We start from the raw sequence: 22058 nt of genomic DNA, 5'->3' as shown, positions 1-22058 counted from the left end.
AATGATGGCAGATTTAATTTTACTTGATTATTTCTCGACAATGCCAGCTTGTAAGTTTTAACAGCAGTCAAAATCAAGTAAATTATTAAGACTTTTCTTCTGGTTACTATTTTATCTACTAATTACAGGCATCAATATAGTTAGTAACATACATATTCTCGAAATAAAAAAACCTTTCTTATTGTCTATTAATCCCGTAAGGTTACCACATGTTTTTAAATAAACTATGACTCTTTTGACGAAGATAAAAGCCACGAAATCCTGAAGAATGAAAAAATAACGAACTTCAAACTCAAAAAGCTGCTACAAAGTAAAGTAAAAAGCTTGCTACGCTCTACACAAGCAAAGTCGCTATGTCAACACACGCCGCAGCAAGTCTCTCTTTGATAACATCATTAAATAAAAAGCAAATATGGAGCCTCAATGCTAAATCTCAACTCTACCTGGTTCGCCTGCGCCCCAAGCAAAACTTAACCACAGACAGACCAAGCTCACTACGAGAGTTTTTAAGCCATTAATACGCGTGGTATCAAATTGTGCAATCCTCAAAATGGCCGTAAACCTAAAGGTCAAAAAGGATTTGTATGGGAATTCAGGTAATGGCTTTGCGCCTTGATTAGCCTAGGTAAAGAGTTTCTTATTGAAAATTCCCGCGAGCCTTCATCTTCTTGAATCTATAAACTGAATTCCCATACAAATCCTTTATGTTCACGGCCATTTGAGGATTACACAATATGGTACCACACATATTAATGATCAACTCTCACATTAAAGTTGGTTGGCCTGTGCTTTGACAAGCAGCGGCTTCTTACAACCAAAGTCGTAAATTATACATAAAAATCTCATTTAACGGCAAAAACCTTCCGCAGGTTCATTGGCACTAAGCATTAGGTTGCCTAGTTACCAAACACTGAATGATGAACCTCCAGCAAGAGAAAGGCCAAATAATAGGTGCCTCTCTAATGCCCAGTGGGTTAGGCACAAGCCAATCAAGATATCGCTTTTCGGGGCAATGCCTGTATCTACTGACGTGGGTCATGCACGGGCAAGTATAAGTCGATGTCTAATTGGCTGCTGCTTAACACTTTTGGGACGTCTGGGGTTTGGTGTAATATGACAACACGAGACAGAGTGTTCCATCACGTATCAAACACTGAGAAAAGAGATAAAACACAACGCACAGCGGAGCATTTTTGACAAAATTCGAGGTGATGGATGTTATGATGAAACACTGTTTGAGTGTTTGATATAATTTTAAAAAGAAAATGATTTTGAGGAAGAAATTAAGGGTGCAAATGTTTTTCAGCAGACACCCGAACACGTCAGGGTCAGAGAGGAGTCCCTCGTCCCTCTCTTGTCGCATTGCATGCTTTCCTTTGAAATACATTTGACTTTGTGAGCGGCATTAAAGGGCCTGTGTCACGGTGTCCAGTTCATTTTGTTTAACTTTGCCAATTACTCGCCCTCAATCGCTATGGAACTTAAAGCAAGCAAAGAAATTACTTGTAAATGACAAAATCAGCGATCCAAGACAAACAAATATGTCTCTCGAGCATTATTTTTGAAGTTGCAAGCGGCAGAGATCAACTTTGAAAAACTGGTAGGCTGAACAACAGTTCTCAAAATCCCTAATTGCAATCCAATTCAATCTTCTTTAGTTTTGACCATCCGTGGAATCTGTTGTTTCTGTTGTGTTATTTTAACCTTCCTTAATGTTTTAAGTGGTTATTTTTATGTTTCTCTTAATTTAACGGGCATTTTGTAATTACCTAATTTGACTGAATTTTGTGACACAGCTCCTTCAATCTAAATTTGTTAGGTAGCTGTTATATGGTCAAAAAATTGTGTCTCTCTCCAACCAATAGTTTCAAGCCGGTACTTACCCAAAACAAGCAAAATCATCAAAATTACCGTTACTTTCCTTCTTAATCATGCTTAAGAAAATACTATAGTTTTGTAACATGTCAAGCTCGTCCGCAGGGCCTTTCCCTGGGGACAAGGTTGGCAAAATATATGTTTGATATGCTTTTTAACCTTCTCCACTCTCCCTTGCTTCAAGGTCATAGTATGAGACTGCTACAAACAAAAGCACTCTAAAAAGCCGTACACAAAAGCCAATGAAGTAACTTATGTTTAGACATTAAAATGACAAAAAATCGGTTTATCTCTGTATGTCATCCGTTTGACTTATGCTTTCCAAAAATAACGGAATTTTACTTTATGTTAACTTTATGACGTCCTTTGGTAATCTCACAGACTAAACTACTTAAAATTGAAGCATTCGACTACGATTCAACTATTACTAAGATTTTTCAAAACGTTCAACTTCCGGTTAACAACTGGCAGTCAATTATAAATCTGAGATCAGTAAACTTCTTTTCAAACAGTTGACAACATTTTGAATACTTACAGTCATGTTATAGTATTTCACAGTAAACTGTAATATTTCTATTTTCTAATTCTAACCGGCCATTTTCGGCACGTGCAAAAGACAGAATTCAGCTTACTACCAAAGCCAAATTGTTAAAAAAAATGCAGACATTCTCTTGGCTGGTCACGCACTTCTATTTGCGTGACGCGTTCCTTCTCCACGAAGGGTAGGATTGCGTGATCAGCCAAAACAAAGTCTGCTTGGGAGGTTGACATTGCCTGTACTCTGTGGCTGTAGGATCTTATTTAAATCAACTGTAGCTCACTATTTCCATAATAAGGGGAAAATGATCCAGTTGACAACATCAAGACACCAATCGCCTTATTTCCCACACAGAAACTTTTCCAAGCTAAGAGGCAACTGGTACCACGAAAGTAGTCAAATCGATAGAAACATTTAGATTCTAAGACGAGAACGACCACGAGAACGAGATTTTCGCAATACTAAGTAGTGCTCGCGCGTGTGAACAAGCTTCATTTTGGCGGGAAAACGTGATAGCCGTCGCATTCTACGACGAGTTTTAGCGAGAATGTCGTGGTAGCGGAAACAAGTCATCAAATCATTTTGCAATCGGGAGAGGGCTTAACTTCCTTCCATAAAGATAACAGTCCTAACCTATCTGGTGAATCAAAAGTACAATGAAGCTTTCCGGGGTGTCTATATTTTGAGAATACGCGAAAAAATGTTCCGTCAAATCTCGTACTCGTAGTCGTACTCTTTCTCGAACTAAAGTCTCTAATTGCTTTCGTTTGTCGACAAAAATGAACTATCAAGCTATACACAAAACCTACAACCCCCTTGAGTACATAGCATCTCCTTACTTCCTGCCATTCTTAAAATCGCGGGTTTGAGTTGTGATGAGATCCATGTCCTGTTGTGTAGTGGGGAGGCACTTGCAAATGACCTGGTAGGATTTGCTGACCGTGCTTGCGAAAACCTGCTTGAACCGGTTGAAATGCTGACTGCCCACCTATCATACCACGGTTTCTCTGTAAACCACCAGGCATTCCATACTGCATATTATCAAATGCGCGCTGACGTTGCAAGGTGGACTGGTACCGAGCATAAGCAGGGTGTGGGTATCCTGTGGGAGCTGCAGACCTACCATGGCCTGGCCAACAGTTCTCCCTCGGAAGAAAAGGATCACTGTAGTGTTGCGGTGGGAGGGGGGCTCGGTGATGAGATGGCCTCAAGGTGTCTTCTGTTAAAGATGTGGTCTTGGCCCACAGTGGGGGTGGAGAAGAGTCTCGCGCTGACCAAGGAATCTAAAAACAACCACAGGAAACAAAAGTATGTATATTATTTCGTCCTTAACAACAAAATGGACACCCTATAAGGTTTACATGACAACGGATTATTCGCTATTCGCTTAACACTGCAGGTACAGCACCCCACTTCCCTTGATGAATTGCTGGAAAAAAAATTAAGCTAGGTTCAATTGCTCTATTGACGTCAGAGAAGATAAAGAAAACCATAGTTAATTAAGTGGAATGGTTATGAAACCCGTCAGACTCCTTTGTTATATGTTTTTGTGGACCTGAAAGTGCACAACATTCAAAAGAATTCCTATCATTTTGATTGTATTGACCAATAAAAACGTTGCATTAATTCATTCCGTGACAATTTGCCAACAGAAAACAAAGGATTGTGCACTTTCAGGGTGCTTCCAACATAAACTGCAGCACTGTTGTTTTTATCATTGATGTTTGCCGCTTTTCATAACCAGTCTCCTCTAATAACTATGAGAAAACAAAACCCACAAATACCTCGCAGTCTTATATATGAAAGTTCTTCAACCAGTCAGGGGTAAGTAAAATAAATAAAATAATAAAATAAATAGATAATGATTCGGAGGTAGCACATCCACAAAGTGGTTCTTCGTCTACCTGATTCCTGGTCGAATTGGAATTTGGAAATGTTGGTTTTTGAGGAGAGGGGAAACCTGGAGTATGCGGAGAAAAACCTCTCGGAGCAAAGGAGAGAATCAACAACAAACTACGGGTAAGTACGTGCAATCAGGGCTCGAAGTTTTCTTTTTAGTGCACTTGCAAAGTTTTGCTAGTAAGATTTTTTCCACTAGCAAACTGGTGAGACCACAAGCAAATTATTTCCCTTTGTTTGGGAGACATTGATAATCTAACTAGCAATCGTTTGCTAGTGGATATTTTTCTTACTCGCAGATCATCAAAATCACTCGCATTTTGCGAGTTTGCGAGCGTTAATTTCGAGCCCTGGCAATGACAACATAGTGAGGTATTTGATAAATTATATGACAAAACACTGATCAGAAAACTTTGCATGACATCTCGGAACAACAGTTACAGGGGCTGTGTCACAGCTGTCTAGTTCACTTTTGTATATGATGCCAATTACGCATCCTTATTCGCTGTGGAACTTGAGATATTACTTGTGAATGACAATATTTGATCGCAATCCGTTTCAATCTTCCACAAGTTCAGACCATCCATGCCTCCTCTTGTATTTGCTGTATTATTTGTACCTTCGATTAATGTTTTCAGCAGTTATTTTTAAGTTTTACTCAGTTTGGTGGCAGTTCTCACTTTTTGAATATGAACAAATTTCGTGACACAACTCCTTTACGTTTTTCCTTCAAATCAATGATCAGACAAATTCCCTTTCAAAACCTATTACCTTTTGCGCAAGGTCCTCAGTACTCCAAGGTTTTCCAACAGTTGGCGTGGAAGGAAAATGTCCACTGTGTACTGCATCACAGCTTAAAAACAAACCAAAGATTTTTATTAGCAAGCTTGATTCTTTTATGAAGCCAAAAACTTGGTCATGACAAGCATTATCTAGAGTAAGAGATATTCTAATAATATCCGGGGGGGGGCTTGTAACCGCTATAATCGGATGTATTTTTTTGTCTGCGCGTAGATGGTTCTACAACTGGAAGGGTTTATAAGCTGGGAGGGGAGGGGGTAATATAGCAGTTTACGATAATTTAGGCATAGCTATGTTATGTACCTTCCTCCTCTAGCAGCAGCAAGCATATCAGGTCCAGTGATACCCAGTCCTAATGAGAACACAGTCTTGCCCCTGCCTGATCCGTCCTTGTTGAGAGACTCATGAGACTGGTTCCAATTGCCTCCTTGGCCCTGCAAATCAGACAACGCAATTTTCTTTAAGAATCCGGTGTAGGGAGCCTATGTGTTAGCCTGAGAAAACAGCCGACATTTCGCGACGCCACCAGTGGTTTCCCCGCGAAATGACGGCTGAGGAACTATCCAGATCACTATCCAGATCTGGGTAGTGCTTCTGATTGGTTGAATCGAATTTCCCACGCGGCACGACCAAATCAGAAGCACTACCCAGATCTGGGTAGTGACGCGTCATCAGTATGGAATTCCTGCGCTCGTTTCTCAGACGTCATTTGGCTGGGAAACCAGTGGTAGCGTCGCCAAATGTCGGCTGTTTTCTCAGGCTACCAATAATATGCGCACGATATAAGCACTGCATTGCATGCCATGCGAAACAAATTTAACCCATTAGCCCCTGGAAATTTTGCTGAAGACGCGTTTTGAAGCTAGATGAGCGGTTTTCTGATCATTGTCGTGCTATAAAGAGCCACAACGTACCACAAAGCCGTTTACAGGTCGTTAACTCCGCAGCCCTTTGATCTAATAAATGCAAAATCTTAGCTTCCGTAGTTCGGGCATGCGCAGAAAGCAAAATTTCTATTTGATTCATTGACTTTTACTTTTCGCTTTTCTTGCCGCATTTTTTTCTTTTGCTGAGGATTTAGTACGCTTCATTTTGGTGAGAAAAGTTTTGGAGAACGCTCTCAGGATCTTAGGATTAGAGGAAAGAAAAGGTAGGTGGATACTGGAACAAGATTTCAAGGAAATTTTCCGGTCAATGTTACATGGTTTTTCGCCTTTTTCTTCGGTGTCCTTGATTGAATCGTGCTTATCCTGGTATGGTTTGAAAGCTCTCTTCACTCTGCACAAGTTGGCGGATAAAGTTTTCCTTGACCATTAAAACTGTTGACGTCACAAGCGGTAGAGGGGACGTGGGTCCGTGCGGACGGTTACGGGCGGCTCAGCACTTCCCGCTGTTTGAATTTTAAAAACGTTTGTGAAACAGCCTCTTCAAGTCATTACCCCTAGGAGTATTGGAGCAGGACATTTTCCCCCCAATTAACACACACAAGAGAACTTTAGATTCTGAGACGAGGACGACTACGAGTACGAGATTTTCTCAATACTGAGTATTGCTCACGCGTGAACCAGCTTCATTTTGGCGGGAAAACGTGATAGCCGTCGTCATTTTACTACGAGTTTTAGGAAGAATGTCATAGTGGCGGGAACAAATGTAAGCAGTTTTATCATTTTCCTATCGGGAGAGGACTTAACCTCCTTCAGTATCAATAACCGTACTAACTATTTTGGTGAAAAAAAAAAAAATAAATAAAAAGAAGCTTTCCGGGGTGTTTTCTTTTAGAACACTCGCAAAAACTTTCAGTTAAATCTCGTACTCGTACTCGTTCTTGCCCTCAAATCTAAGGAGTTCTATAGACTAGCAGCTGTACAACCATTATCATTACTGCAGTAAAATAAAATTATAACACAGCAAAGTTCTTACACTGGGAAAATTGGCCCACACAGGGTTGCCATGGATACTGCTACCATAACTTGGCCACTTTAATCCAAGGTCAAGAAGCCCTGGGCCTGAATTACTTGGTAGTAAGCTTTCATTCAGACTCTTAGCATCTTCATCGGCTTCTTCATTTTTGTCGCTACCAGGGAAATCCGACAGGGACCAACAGCTGTGGTAAAGAGTGTCCTGGGAGCCATGAATGTCTTTTTTGCGGAGTGACGAGCCTTCTGAATTGCTGTTACCAGGATCAGAAGCATCTACAGGGACGCTGGTTTTCTCCCACACATTCCTTTTAGAACAAAATTGTTTTGGTAATTAGCAGTTTAACTGTAGCAATTGATTACTGGGTGCAGTGACTTGAGTTGTGCCATCTTAAATGCTTTTTCTTTAATATTATACAGCTGCACTAACATGAATGGTTTTTTTAAAAATCAGTGGGGACCTTATGAAACTAACATGGCGATAGCAATGAGAAGGTCAAACAAACAATTGGTTTAGTACAGGGATCGTACCCTTTTTTGAACAAAAGATTCCAAGACTTTTCAAGAACTTTCAAGGACACATCTCCCATTTTTTTCTCCATTCAGTGCAAAAAAGAGCCTTGAGTCTATGTCCTTTTTAGCTCTTCCACAACACGAGCAATTTTATCCTGAACTTCTTTCTGTGTTTGCTCCTTTTCCTTTGGGTTGGATAAAGTTAGCACCGAAATTCAAGGACTTCCAGCAACAACTGCAATTTTCAAGGGCTTAGAAGGCCTTGAATTTTCATTTTAAAATTCAAGAACTTTCAAGGTGTGGCGAACCCTGTTAGTATGCAAAACAGCAACTCTGCATATGCAACACACTTTCCTGTAAATTCATGTCCACCTTACCTAAGGCTTTCACTAATGGAAATTTTGCCATCAGTGCCTTCTTCTGAGCTGACTGTGACAAGCACAGGGCTGGTTGTTTTATTTGGGTTGGTCTGCTTATCATCAACTCTTAACTTTGCTGTTTCTTTCTCTGGTACATTCTCGGGAATCACGTCACTACCAATAGTTGCACCATCCTTCACTTGTATCAAAGATGATGGTGGTGATTCTTGAAGAATAGCATCCTTGTCTTTCTCATCACTATCACGATCGGTTTTACTTTCGTCACCTCCGTTAACTTTATCTTCTGGCAGGGGTTGGTTGTCCTGTTTCTCAGCAGATGCTGCTGGTGTCTCTGTGCATTGCTCTTTCTCATCAGTGTCAGCAGGTTTAACAAAGAAAGTGGGGCTCACTTCAGTTGTTGGAGAAGTCTGTGTCTCTATGGTAACCATGTGGGTTTTTGGCAGTTTGAATTCTTTAGAAGAATCTCCTTCAGTGTTAACAGTAACTGGAGGGTTTTCTGTGGTTTCGTAAGAGCTAGTTGATGGCATCACTTCTTGATTATCCTTAGCACTGTCGTCAACCTTGTCACATACTTGCGTCAGAGCACTGCTAGGTTGTGTGACATTGCTCATAGCCATACTATAAATACTCCCAAGGCCACTGTCAATAGGAGTCATGTGACTTTCTGCCATGCTGGGATTGACATCATCTTCGTTCAATAGCCGCAACTTGATGGGTGCACCAGAAAGGAAGTTAATGACCTCTGTGAGTTCCTCTTGGGAAGCAAGTGACAGCTCACTTTGACAAACTTCGGAAAAATAAAATTAGAGTGACAACTTCAAAATTTATTGAATGAGGAGAATACACTTCTTTAAGCAGGACTGTTTATCCTGTTCCAAAGAGAAAAGTTGTGTTTTGACTTTGTGTCACTTGCATTGGTCAGCTTGTTAATGACAACTCTCCTACTCTACAGGCTTGCTAAAGTGGCAGATCCTGCGTTTAGGTAAGGGTGATGTTGGCATCCCTAAAATTGGCTGTGATTATCACACAAAAATCAGGAATTATCTAATGTACATTTTAAGAATTAATAAGTTCTCTTGTCACATATTACTTACTTTGCATGGTTGGTTTAAAAGTTGGCAGAGGAAACTGAGGCACAGATCTAGACCAGTCACTGGGTGATGGTGGGTCATCAGTTTTAGCCTGCTCTTCCACCACCTTACTTGAGCTGGAGGTATTGTTATCTGGTGCCATGGACTGTTCCTTTGCTTTTTTGGCCCAGCGCCTTGGGCGTGGTGGAGGAAGGGGCGTAGGGTCATCAATGTCAGTGTCATGATCATCACCTGTATCGGTGCTGGAGGCTACAGATGTGCGATTACCTGGGGAATAAAATATTAATGATTTTAATTGCAATGAATGTAAGGTACGCAGTCACTTTGCATATCAGTCACAGGTACCAACAAACAAACACAAGCCTACAAATACAGCCACAGGTAACCCACATAGCAATAACCTATTTGTTTCATCACCACTTATCTGCACAGCCCACATCCATCACATTATCACCAACGGCCCACAGTCACTAGCAACCTATGAAGACACTTGCAGCCTACAGAGCCACAGGCTTTACCCTGCAAGGGGAGTCAAAGGCAGCCCACACAGGTAAAGCAAAATGCATACCATGTGGCTAGACGTTCTAGAGTCCTTCATTTTTTTTTCCTGGTTAGCTACATACCTGTTTGGTGGGAAATTCATCAGTTAAAAATTCTACTAGTTACGTCATGGCAATTGACCAACAGGACAGTGAGTGATATTTCATGCCGCTTCTGACACAGCAATATGTCAATCATTCTTTTTCCCGTGTGAATTTATAATATGATTCAAATCCATTCAGGTGACACAAGTCGACCTCGAGACTTCTTCGGTCATTTGGTTGCTGTGCGACCTCATACATTGAAGCTCGCTTTGCTCACTTTTAAGACCTTATGAGAAATCGACCATGTGGCATTAAACAAGCGCTGGTGTCAAAAAATGAAAGGCCTGCACTTGACACCAACTCACAAAAAATTAAAGGTTCGCCTGTATCAAGTCATAGCTGACTCAAATTAAGAAACCATGCCTAAATGTCACTATAAACAACCCAATATTAACAAACAAATTCTCCAGACTGATCTGCATACATTTACATACAGAATGAGTTACGAGAATTTTATAAAAGATCAAAGCATTTTCCCTTTGGTGATTATTTTATTGATTCTAATTTCCTACTCTTGATTATCATTGAAGGGATTAAAGATCAAAGGGTTCACTCAGAATGAACTTTCCCTAACAGGAAACTTACATTGCTCACCTTTCACACACAATTTCTACCACAACAATGCTGCAAAGGCAATTTGGTAAGTCAGGGCAAGTGAAAAAGTAATATGGTGAAGAAACAGGACTCTAAAACTACAAAATCACACAAGTACCTGATGATTCATTTCTTGTTCCTGTTCCAGAAACAGCATTTTGACTGGCTGGATCAGCTACAGCATTCGAGTTATTAGCTGCTTTAGCAGCCACAGACTTTCGTGAGAATATCTTGGATGTGGCTTTTGTGAAGGTCTTTCGAAAACTTTTGTGCTTGTGGCATGGAGAAGTGTCAAGTTTTGTTAACAGGGGCGGGGACTTGGATCGGTTGCGCTGTTTGATATGAATGGCAGGTAGAGGCCTTTCTCTGAAAAATTAAACCACTCATTATTACCCAAAGGTACATGTACAATCCTTTCGTGAGAGAAATATTAAAAAAGGCTGGTTTCTCAAAACTTGAAATGCAAAAATTGGGACTTCTACTATAATTCTTGCATCTCAAAAAACACAAGACACAGATGCAAGAATCGAGTATTGAGTCACGAGGCAAGACTGTCGACTTACTTTTGAACAGTTCTGTCAGTAACAAGAATAAATTATGCTAACCCCCTATAATTAATAACTATTACTAACAATAACAAGACCTTGCTTAAATTGATTAACTTTTCCTTCAGGCAATTTAAAATGTAATAACCTATAATTTGTGGAATGATGACAAAAAACAGCTTAAGACCTAATTAAACTGGTTTGGAACTAACCTGCCCGAGTTGAAAATTAATAAAGTGACTGAGGTTGCAAAAAAAAAATGACCTAAGGAACAAATTAACCTCCACAAGACATAAAGCTGCAATAACATCAAATCTGGAAACTTCCACATGGTAACAACAACAAACGACATAATGTTTTTTTCATTTACAGTACTGACAATAGCAACAGAACTTAAACAAACCTTTTGTCCAGTCATCCGGGACAAGTACATTTTTTTTTGTCCTGGGCAAGCAAATTTGATTGCTGCTTATCCTAAGGACTAGCTGAAATTATTCTTTTTCAAGTCCAAACAACCCACAAAGAGCTCAAGCTAGTTTGCACCTTCTGTCACAAAGACATCACTTACTTGTCCTCCAAATAATCCATCAAACTAAACTTGGATGTGTACAAAGCATCAACTGTTCCCAGAGGAGAAGGGAAGTCCAAATCTTTTGAAAGACAGGAAAAAGTAGAAGCATCTTCTGTGATGACCCTATACAACAATAACAAAGTTATAGCAACACATTAATTTTGATAAACAGTTAACAGCACAATAATATTTCCTAGCTGGAAAGAAGTCAAGGGCAATTTCACTTCTTTAACAATAACGTTTGAATTCATATTATCAGCATTAATTTACTGGACACAGCAGATGATGTAAAATTTAAGAGCAGAGTAAGCATTCTTAACATAAACCAAGAACAAAACTAATACAATGCCTTCTACTGTATATTCATCAAAAGAGGATTCGATGCGGGAACAGTGTGGTGGTGAAAGAACTCTCTTCCAACTGATATAGTCACTGCTGAGTCTGGAACATTCCCTTGGGGATAATACTTGTTTTCAGATTCCCAAATTTCTTTCTTTATCTGAGATAATCCTTAATTTCACTTCATTACAACAATTTGGGAGCAGCCCATATTTAAATTTCTGTCGTGGCTCCCTTTCTTTTTTGTGCTTGTCTTATAATGCAACAAAATTTTAAAGAAACAATTTTATACATCTGTGCACATACCATGTAGTGGAGACTTCAACATGAATAGATGTTCCTTTAACATACACTTGGGCCAGCCGAGTGTTTTTATCTCTACTTGGTTTTGCGGTCACCTATCACAGCAAACAAAAAGTACAATATCATACAAAAAAAATAGTACAATCTATGATCTATTCTGATCATAACTACTTTCATTTACTGGTTAATAACAATTAAGTGGAGACAACAGTCAGCAGCACATAACATGAAATAGGAAGAATGACTGGTTAAGCTGCTGGATTTAACCTTGGTGTCAAAGGTTCAAACCTTACTCTAGCTACTTCAGCTGAGAATTTTCTTTGTAGAACATGATGTCGACTCCTCAGCCAAATAAGTAAACGTTTCACCTCCTGCCAGTTGAAATTCTTACTTATGTTTTATTATTTTGGTAATAATAATTGTTTGTAGCCACAATTCATTCTTCTTAGTCACTAGTAATGTAGTTATCCCTATAAAGTGAACCTCATTAAATGAAATAAGATCACCCTAGTTATAGACGCAACTTTGGCAGTTGTGAAAAGAAAGTTTGAAAATTCAACCTTGTATGGGAGTTGAACCCATGGCTTCATTGATACCAGTACAGCACTTTTCCATTTTATTGTTATTGTTACTGTTATTGAACTCTGTTTTACTGGTACAACACTTTTTTAGTTGAGCTAACAAGACAACTGACAGTAGGTCATTGATTTTCATACACTGTATTTCATTGAATAAGCACCAGGTGCTTATTTAAAATCACAGCTAAAAGGAGAGGCATTTATTGGAAGAAAAATGCCTACGTGTAATTGAGGCAGGGGAGGGGGGGGCAGGGGCGCTTATTAAGTTTTCCTTTCGATGAAGCATAACTTTCTTTGGGCTAAAAACATTAAGTTAATATTAAATAGTCCTTCATTTATTAAAGCAGTACTTGTAATCAAGTGTACCTTAGTCTCATTAAACACTGTACACATGTTTATAAAGTATTGATTTTCTCATCATCCTCGAGATCATCCTTGTCAATGATATGGAGATCTTCTCATTCCTCTCTTATCCCTGCTATTTAAGAAAGTGAGGGGAGGGGGAGGGGGCCCTTATTCAGGGGGACGCTTGTCTGATATTATGGCCAAGGGAGTGGGTGCTTATTCGGGGGAGGGCGCTTATTCAAGTAAATATGGTATTCATTATTTCAAAGTAAACTTTCTTCTCTTAGTTGTCAGTACCAGAACAATCAATGTTTACTCACCAGGTGGGCTCTGCCAAAGAGAAGCTGCACAGCAGCCTTTGCTGCAGAGCTGGACACTGGAGAACACGCTTCATACAACACCATCAGTACAAACATGTCCAGGGTCTCACGGTTAAGTGGAATGTCATTCTGTTTGGCCACTGAACTAACGAGGTCTCTAATGCAGTGCTGCTCAGAAAGAAAATATTACAGATTCGTTATGTCAAACAATAGGGGTGCATTTCTTTGGATGTTCCAGATCAGGATCAGGATCAGTGATCCAAAATCAATTGGATAAGTAACAGTGGTACATCAAATGAACCGACAAATCCTTTCCCAGGGTTGTCTCATCGGTTCCTTGAATGGACAAACTGCATGCAAAGATCTACAAGTAACTTCTCATGACTATTGACTTTTCAGACTTTCTAGGACTGGATTAATCAAGATTTAAATTGTTTGCTTTAATTTCCACCACAATACTGTATTAACAGTGAAAACTTCTGAGGCAATATAGGCAAACCTGAAGTTTAAAATAATTATTTCTTTCTGTTGTAATATGAATAAAGACAATAATAAAGACTCTAATTACCATTTTAGACTTGAAATTGTCGTTTGCTTTACTTGGAGAAGAACACACTTCAGTTATGACATAACCTAGGAAGATTATCAAACAACACTATTTATTAAGGAAACTAATATCAAGTGCAGTGTGCAGAGAAAGGCATGTCTGATAGCCCGGGATATTGGATTTTGCTGTGGAATTTTGTTCTTTACTTGCCTGATGGACAAGTGAAACTGAAGTTCTCAGGGAATTCAATCATTACAGAAGAACTGTAATCAATATTGCTCATCAGAAATTTTTTAGGGGGCTGGTTTAAATTACTCTTGAGATAGTACACGCTACACTGTAGATGCAGCTACACTTTGCCCAAATGGCAAGCTGTAAAACTGACCTTCTTTGCCCCCTGAATTGACCGCATTATTATTTATTTTGCTTGTTAGAAAACTTGACTGAAAAACAGGAGACTTGAGTTTGACTTTGCATCATCATTATTTTTATAAATGCCACATGCATCTCACCAATTTTTAACTGTAGTTTAGGAATTAACTTCAGAATCTGTTGTTCCATTTCTTGAACAGTGGAGGCTTCTGTAACACCACCAGCTGCTATGGCCTCAAGCTCACTGCAGCATCCCTAAAAGCAGAAAGGTCATAAAATAAGCATTTATACCCACCTCTATCCTGTAACTTCTGTCACCATGAAAGCTTAATTAGGTAGTCAATATGCTTTTCATCATCAGTCTCTTATAATGTAGAAAGGTCCAATAAGGGCCAAAAGTCTGGAAAGCAAGAATGGGTTAGATATTGCAATGGAGAGCCAATGAAAGCCATTGTTTAGTCTTGATACCTTGGACTGTGAGCTATTTGACCTGCCTTTAGATTAACAGCTGAGAAAACATCCCTTGACATAAATACATTGTACATGTAGAATCTAAAGAAAAGATTACTTTTACATTAATTTTTAAAGCAAGATATAGTGTAGCAATTTGATTGCTAATTATAGTGTGACGCCTGCGTCACAGACGTAATCAAACCCCAGTTGCACGTGGTTACTGTATTGTCTGCAAAGCAGCGCTGATATCCTTGCTCTGGGCCCCTGATTGGCAAATTAACAATGGCTTTTTTAACAGGCCAATTTCCTGGGTATACTCAAATCCTGGTACACAAGTAGGGCCCACAACAAGGATTTTGGTGCCATTTCACAGATGTACTTAGCCAGAAGTTAAGTTTTGTCTGTGATGTAGGCTATAAAATGTATTGTTACAGTAAAATTTAATATTCATAACTTTGATTCTTTGATGGTTAAAGTAAGTTCCTGTTTCTCACATGACCTTCCATGGTGAGAGTATGGACACTTCCTCTGTTCTATAATAATAATATAAACCCTAAGATCAAAATTTGAATTCTCATTTGTTGCCCCCATTTCTTACAGAAGTAGTGGGGAGAGGTTGATAAAATATCAAGCAAATTTATCTTGTGTGCTCATGTCTGTAATAGACCTTTCCCGCATTCCTGTAAACAAAGGCACCAACTTGAGGCTCGGGTGGGCAAAATACAGTGATTTGAAATTGATGAAATTGTCTACCTGAGCCTCATACTCATTTCTTTATGTTTGCTCACTGGAGTGTAATGCAGGAAAGGTCTATTCTCATGACCATTCTGTTTTACAAAGCATTGATATCACAAGAAGAAATTTGATGCTGATCACTCTTAGGGCTTACTGGGATAGGGCCTCCCTTCATGAAGAACAGAATAATAATCTCTATAAATTTCATGTCTAAACTTGCCTTTAGAGCCAGCTCTATTCCTCTGGGGTTTTTGTGGAAGCCTGCTGGTATGTCTGCTTCTGGTGTTGGTGCTCGTTCAAACTCCTTTTTGTAATTCTACAATCATTAACAATATTGACCAAAAAGTTTGCAAACACAATGTGTGAAAAAAAGTATAGAATTATTACAATATATGCCATATTCTATACATTATTAAGCAGCCAAAGAAACAAATGAAAAACAACAACAACAACAACAACAACAACAACAGCAAGAAGAAATGTTTACCTTAAGCAGAGTATTGACTTTTTGTATCAAATCTTTTCTGTCTGGATCGGCCAGATCTCCCTGACCACCCAGTGTTAGGAACTGGACTTGTTCACGTGACAACAGTTCACCGTGCCGCAAAGCTTGGTTAGACTGCAAGAAAAGCAGATCACAGCTCAGTACAAGGACCCCTGTGAACAGAGGTATTTTCTGCAGGTTCACCTGTGTTTGTATCCCTTCTCAATACACCCTTCCACGGGATTTTTAACTTTTGACTGGCACCAATTAGCAAAAATCCATCTGCAAAATTTCATGACTTTGTAAAGCAATATCTTTGCTCACTTTTAATCAGGGTGCAAAGAAAATCATTTTTACAGCTTGCCATTCTGGCAAGCTGAAGCAAGCATTTACTAGCCCAAATGTCATTTCAACTAGCCCCAAAAGCTTGTTGACGAGCAGAACTATTTCGCAGTTCTTCTTCAATTTGAATTCCTCAATAAACATCACTTGCCTGTCAGGCAAGTCAAGAACAGAATTCACTAGCCTGAAAACAAAATCCACTAGCCCTGGGCTAACGGACACTACTTTCTTTGCAAGCTGTTAACCCTTTAAGTTCGACAGTGACCAAGATCAATAATTTTCTCCTAACAATATCCATACACTGTCAAGAGATACGTTATGAGAATAAATCAAATGATCACCCAAGAGAAAATGCCCTGATCTTTTATCAAATTCTCTCAACTATTCTTTAAGGAAATGTATGGAGATCAGTTTGGAGAATTTGTATGTTGATAATGAGGCTTAAAGGGTTAACTTATCACTGTTAAACTTGGTCTTTAACACCATCATGACTTTGTGGAGCAATTTCTTTGGGCACTTTTTAAGTATCACCTTTAACCTTGGTAAGTTTGCTAACTTCAAGGCACTCTTTCCAGCAGAGTCAATGGATATTCACTAATTGGTCTTTGTCAAAACTTGGGTTCATTCCAGTTTACTCTGGAATCTTACGGACACAGGCTCACTGTGCCAAGAGCCATCTTCTGTAAAATCATGTAGTGCAATAGTGACATATATATAGAACACAGTGGACAAAGGTTCAAATCCTCTCTGATGTAGGAAGCAAAAAAGTGATGTTCTATGGCCAGGGCTAGTGAAGTACACTGTAATCTGCTGGGATAGTATGTTATGATTACAAGTTGTCCAATGGGAAGGCAAATACACGTAGTAAAATCTGATTGGGAAAGGGGGGCTGGTAGGCTTGCCCAGACTAGTAAACTGCATCTTGCTCTTTGGTGAACCACCATGTTAACTGCTGCCTGTATAGCTTTATTCAGGTTGACGGCTATTTTGGTAAGCGAGAAGTTCAGATTCAAGCCCTAGTCACAGAACCAACTCGGGTCTAAAAATATTGGTATGATCATGCAGGCTGTGTTTAACACCCCATCATGGTTCAGATGATCATGTCACTGGGTGGTGACATAAAGTTCTTGGCCTTGTCCCAATAGGCCATTTTACAGTTATGGGCTTAGTGTCCTAGCCTTGGAGTGAATGTGAGGCTGAGGTTGACCTTGTTTTGATACAAACCTCCTCTCTTTTCTACCATCACTTTGCTTTAAAAATACTAGTTAGCATAAGAAAAACACAATTTACATAATGGAGCAGGAAGCTAAGGGTTGTATCAAAACAAAGGCAACTCCAGCCTCGTTTCCACCTGTAACTGTAAAATGGATTATTATCTTTGTTTATTAACTCAGTTTGAGGGGAAGGTAAAAAAGCCCACACCGCTGTTTGAAGATGGAAAAGGGTATTTTCCAAGGATGTGTTGCCCACCTCTACCAGTTCACTCATATCAAAGGTTGAGACTCACAGAACCACTGCAGTTGTTCAAAAGCTGGATAGCGCTATCCACCAGATAAATCACCATCCAGTGGATAAATATTAGGGGAGCAAATTGCGCTATCCAGTCAATAGAGATTTATCCGGTGGATAGTGCTATCCACCTTTTGAACAACTGGAGTCAGGCTCAAAAATATATTCACCATCACATCTCTATCACCCTTTTTCTTTTTTCTTTTTGGAACAAAGCAGACTGATTCTCTTACTCAACTGAAATAGCTTACAGAGTTCTAGATTTCAAGCCCCAAGTTCATATGAACTGTCCAAGGACACATGTACCTACTTGAGCAAGGGAAATCCAAGTAGCTGTGGCATCCTTCAGAGCCAGGGTAACTTCTCTGTCCCGCAGATAGTCACCAATCTCATGGAAGCCTCCAAGCGATGTTGTCAAGTCGGCTGATGACATCAAAAACTGTGCCTGAACTTGCAATAGCGACAGGAAGCAAGATCCCAGCATCTAATAATAATAATATTGTCAGATAACTTCTCAAATCATTCTTACCATCAGACATTCCCTCCATCCACACAAGAATTCTAGTACAGGTTTTCCTCTGTCTTCGCCATCACCACTACAAAAAAGTTGCATGTTTTTTGTTGCCTGTTTTTCCGTACTTCAGGGCTTCTGACAGGTCGCGGAAGAAAAAATCAAATTTCACTGGATTTTTAGGGACAAATTCGTGAAAAATCAGCCGATTTCGCGGTAATTTCGTGGGTGTTTTCGGGGCAAACTTCACCGAAAAGCAATTGGTAAAAAACAGGCGACAAAAAACATGCAACTTGTTTTGCACCATTGCTGCAAAAGAGTTGCAAAGATATTAAATTGCATGTTTTACCACCCACGTTCAAACCTGTCAACAACTTGATTTGGTGCAAGACAGGCTTGATATGCAACTCATTTTGCAGCAATAGTGCAAAACAAGTTGAATGTTTTTTGTTGCCTGTTTTTCCGTATCTTAAGCAATCTGAGTAATTTTCAGCCCTTTGCAAAGCAAAATTGCTGGGTGGCAAAATGTTAATAAGCCATACATTCCTTGTTAAATTTCAACTTTTTAAAGAAAATTTTCTCTAAAACTATTAGGGATACGAGGCTCACATTTTTGGCGATCACTGATATTGCAATGCTCTTTAACTCTTCAAAAATATTACTGGTTTAGCCAAAGACTGACAAGTAAAATATGTTAATGAAGCAAAAATAAAACGAAGCAAAGATTTGCATATTCATCAGGCCTAGTTGTTGACAAGGTTGATGACGTTATCCACTGAATAAATCTCTAACAAGTCACATTTTTGAAGACAAATTCATTCTACTGTTTAGGATATAAATTATTACAATAATAGGTCTTTTGCGTTAGTTGATCACGTGATCAACTTTTGGTAAACACGAAACAGTTCGCTTTTGAAAAATTTTAATAGAACAAGCTGAAAGAGCATATATTAAAATTAGGTAACCCATACATTTTCAGCCCTACATATCTCAAAAGTAGTGATTGCAATGGCCGGCGAAAATTAGAAGGATTTGTATGAGAAAAACAACTTCTGCCGCCCAGTCACACTTGAATGGTTTCCATACAAATCCTTGTAAATTTCGTAATTTTCGAATTGTCATGAAATATTTCCTTAAGCATTATAGGGCTCAAATCTCCTTTTAATTCATAACAGGCACTTTGAGCCCTTAAATGCATAAGGGAAAGATTTAACTACAGTTTAAAAATTTCAGAATTTATAATGAGTTGTATGGAAAACCACTTAAGCATGACTGGGTGGCATGAGTTGTTTTTCTCATACAAATCCTTCTAATTTTCAGCGGCTGTTGTAATGGCTACTTGTGAGATATATAATGCTGACAATTTACAGGCTACATAATTGCAGGCGAAAAGAGGAGCCCACAGTCTAATCTTGACTTGGTCAGCAGCACTTTATTAACTGTATAGCAATATTTCTCTCGATCTTCCTAACAAAATCTTTCAAAAGTGAACTGTTTTCGTGTTTACCAAAAGTTGATCACATGATCAACTAATGCAAAACTCTACATGAGCATGTGATCCCCTGAATATCAAATGACAGTCCCAGGAACCCCTACACCTCCAGAAGCAATGGGGCTATTCAGTTTTGGACCAAACTTTAAATTTTTAACTGCTTTATATCGATTTTTGCTCTTTTTGAATATTAACTGAGGTAAAATTTACTGTGTAAACCCACTCAGAAAGACTTTGAGGGTTCTTTAGATCAGAATACCAGCTGGCCTTTCAAAGATAAGATAGGAGACCTGCAATGGTATGATATTACAACACGACAGCTATGGCACATGCAGCTAGACAATATGTTCCAACTGATAAGGTGCATATTTTACAGAAAATGCCCCCCTCCCAGCCATTTCTGAAAAAAAGGGAAAAACGGCCATCATTGTCGGCAAAATACAACACATTTCATTTTCCTGAACAAGGGAAAGCAATACTGAAACAGTACTTAGGACTGTTTTGTTTTCAAAACATGCCAACCACATTTACCAATAGGCATTTTAACTGTTTTTGAACTGGCCTCAATGCTCACATGCACACGCTATTAATAATCTTTTTCCAGTTCAGGGGTATAATTCTTACATTAGTAATTTTCGGCTCATCCTCAGTGTAAAAAACCTGTGAGACTCACGAGTGATGTAAAACAATGAATACAAAGAAGCCACTGAGAAGTCAACACAATAGAGACAAGGAAAATAATAGCTAGAAAACAAAGAAAACTTCACAGGTTTTTACACCGAGGTAAACCCAAATTTTCATTCTCAGCTTAAAATACCAATCAAGCTATATTTGTAATCTTCCTGAATTATGTAAGAGATTCGACCAATAAAGACAGCGTATATAAAGAAGTTTATAAAAATGTTTTGACGCCACTCCTACGCAAAACAATCATTATAAGCCGTAAAATGGTGAAGATTCTCACCATGAACTCTAAGAAGTGATTGTTTTAGCTCGGATTAAAAAGATCAATAAGACGGAGAGTTCCGCTTTCTTTTGTCAAAAAGCTGTCTTTATTCCAAAGGAACGATGCAATTTGAAAACCTTCCAAAAAACGCCTCAGGACAAGGCGACATGTGACATAGTTCGCCAGATGTTCTAAAACACACCTCTTCAATCGCCCGCCAAGAAATTAAATAACTACGTTTAGCTTAACTCTAAACTTGTATTAAACTTCTTTCTAACTGGGGATAGATTAGCATTTTCAACCATAATTCAGAGCTTATTTACATCTTAACATCTGATGTAATACGCTTTGTTCGGATTTAACCTTACACCCACAGTTATTTTGGGAATATGACAAACAATAGTTGAGGTGAAGGCTTCAGTAGTTTGGTACAAAATACAAGAAATTTCACAAACACAATTTGGTATCTCACGCTAATGTTTAGCGCCTAAACCTAACCAAACATCCCCAAAATTAAGAAACAATTGGGAGACGCTAGAAAAAAGTAAGGGTAATGCACAAAAGACAACATGAAACACGCCAGTGGTTTTGAAATATAATCAACAATCTTAAATGTCAAACCGGATAGAATGTTCTAGAGAGATAAAACGTTTCTCATAACAGGATAACCCACCTTGACTCGATTTTCTTCAACTTCAGAAAAGCTTCTGTATAACTGTTCTTCTACCGTTGTAAGCTCCTCTGTGGCAGCTCGAAATCGTTGTCTGCTTGTTTTGAGTCTCTTCCCATCGTTGTTTACTAAGCTATCATCTTTCTCTAACACGTCGAGGTTTTCCTGACACGACTCGTAGTTTTGAACACTTCTTTTATGAGCTTCAATTGCTCTTCTGAGCTCTGGCAACGTTGCCGTGAAATCGCAAAGGGTCCCAAGTATTTGACTCGTGATATGAACACTCGACTTATGAGCGACATGGTCAATTTCTTCCACAACTTGCTTCAGCTGCTGCGAGATTTCTAACAGCGGCGTTTCCTTTAAAACCGTCGAGAAAGCCTCAGCTAACTGGGAGCCTGCTCCACAGAAAGCTTTTGTGGCATCTAAGTAACCTTTTATGAGCTTCTCGATCAATCCCACATTCGATTCGAGGGTTCCCACGTTCGTAAGAAGCTTCTGATGATAAGTTTGAGCTTTGCTCGTGTCGCCTTTAGTCTCTTTCCATTGATGATAAGACAAATACCTTACGCTGTCCATATTTCACATTACCCGCTGTCCCCGAAGATGAAAACATAGGAAAGAGATCATTCAAGAAAGCGGAAACGCGGCGCGCTTTCTCTGATCTTTCACTGAACTCTGAACATTCGTTTCACAACTTCAAGCAAACATCTGATTTCATTTGAACATACGATCGATACCATCA

General features: G+C 39.1%; 1 protein-coding gene across 1 annotated transcript; it reads right to left on the bottom strand.

The window, feature by feature from the left end:
• On the bottom strand, positions 1 to 22044 carry LOC140927847 (uncharacterized). The gene is made up of 16 exons (XM_073377530.1): positions 21317 to 22044; positions 18005 to 18178; positions 15847 to 15978; positions 15580 to 15675; positions 14312 to 14426; positions 13821 to 13885; positions 13253 to 13420; positions 12013 to 12104; positions 11365 to 11490; positions 10370 to 10617; positions 9017 to 9280; positions 7920 to 8709; positions 7034 to 7337; positions 5417 to 5547; positions 5084 to 5165; positions 1 to 3696 (listed from the first exon to the last, which is right to left on the bottom strand). The coding sequence occupies exons 1-16, from the start codon at positions 21890 to 21892 to the stop codon at positions 3265 to 3267; spliced, it is 3795 nt and encodes a 1264-aa protein (XP_073233631.1). The 5' UTR covers positions 21893 to 22044; the 3' UTR covers positions 1 to 3264.
• Between the last annotated feature and the right edge of the window lie 14 nt (positions 22045 to 22058).

This window comes from Porites lutea, chromosome 2, assembly GCF_958299795.1.
Source record: "Porites lutea chromosome 2, jaPorLute2.1, whole genome shotgun sequence".
In the NCBI taxonomy this organism is placed as follows: domain Eukaryota; kingdom Metazoa; phylum Cnidaria; class Anthozoa; order Scleractinia; family Poritidae; genus Porites; species Porites lutea.
This window is presented reverse-complemented; position numbering and strand designations above follow the sequence as displayed.

Bases quoted from the DNA above. Each gene is read 5' to 3' on its own strand.
- LOC140927847 (XM_073377530.1), bottom strand. From the start codon at position 21,892: ATGGACAGCGTAAGGTATTTGTCTTATCATCAATGGAAAGAGACTAAA. The intron at 15,676-15,846 runs GTAAACATTTCT...TAATGATTGTAG, and splicing joins AAGTCAATACTCTGCTTAAG to AATTACAAAAAGGAGTTTGA. The intron at 13,421-13,820 runs GTAATTAGAGTC...CTTTCTGAGCAG, and splicing joins ACAATTTCAAGTCTAAAATG to CACTGCATTAGAGACCTCGT.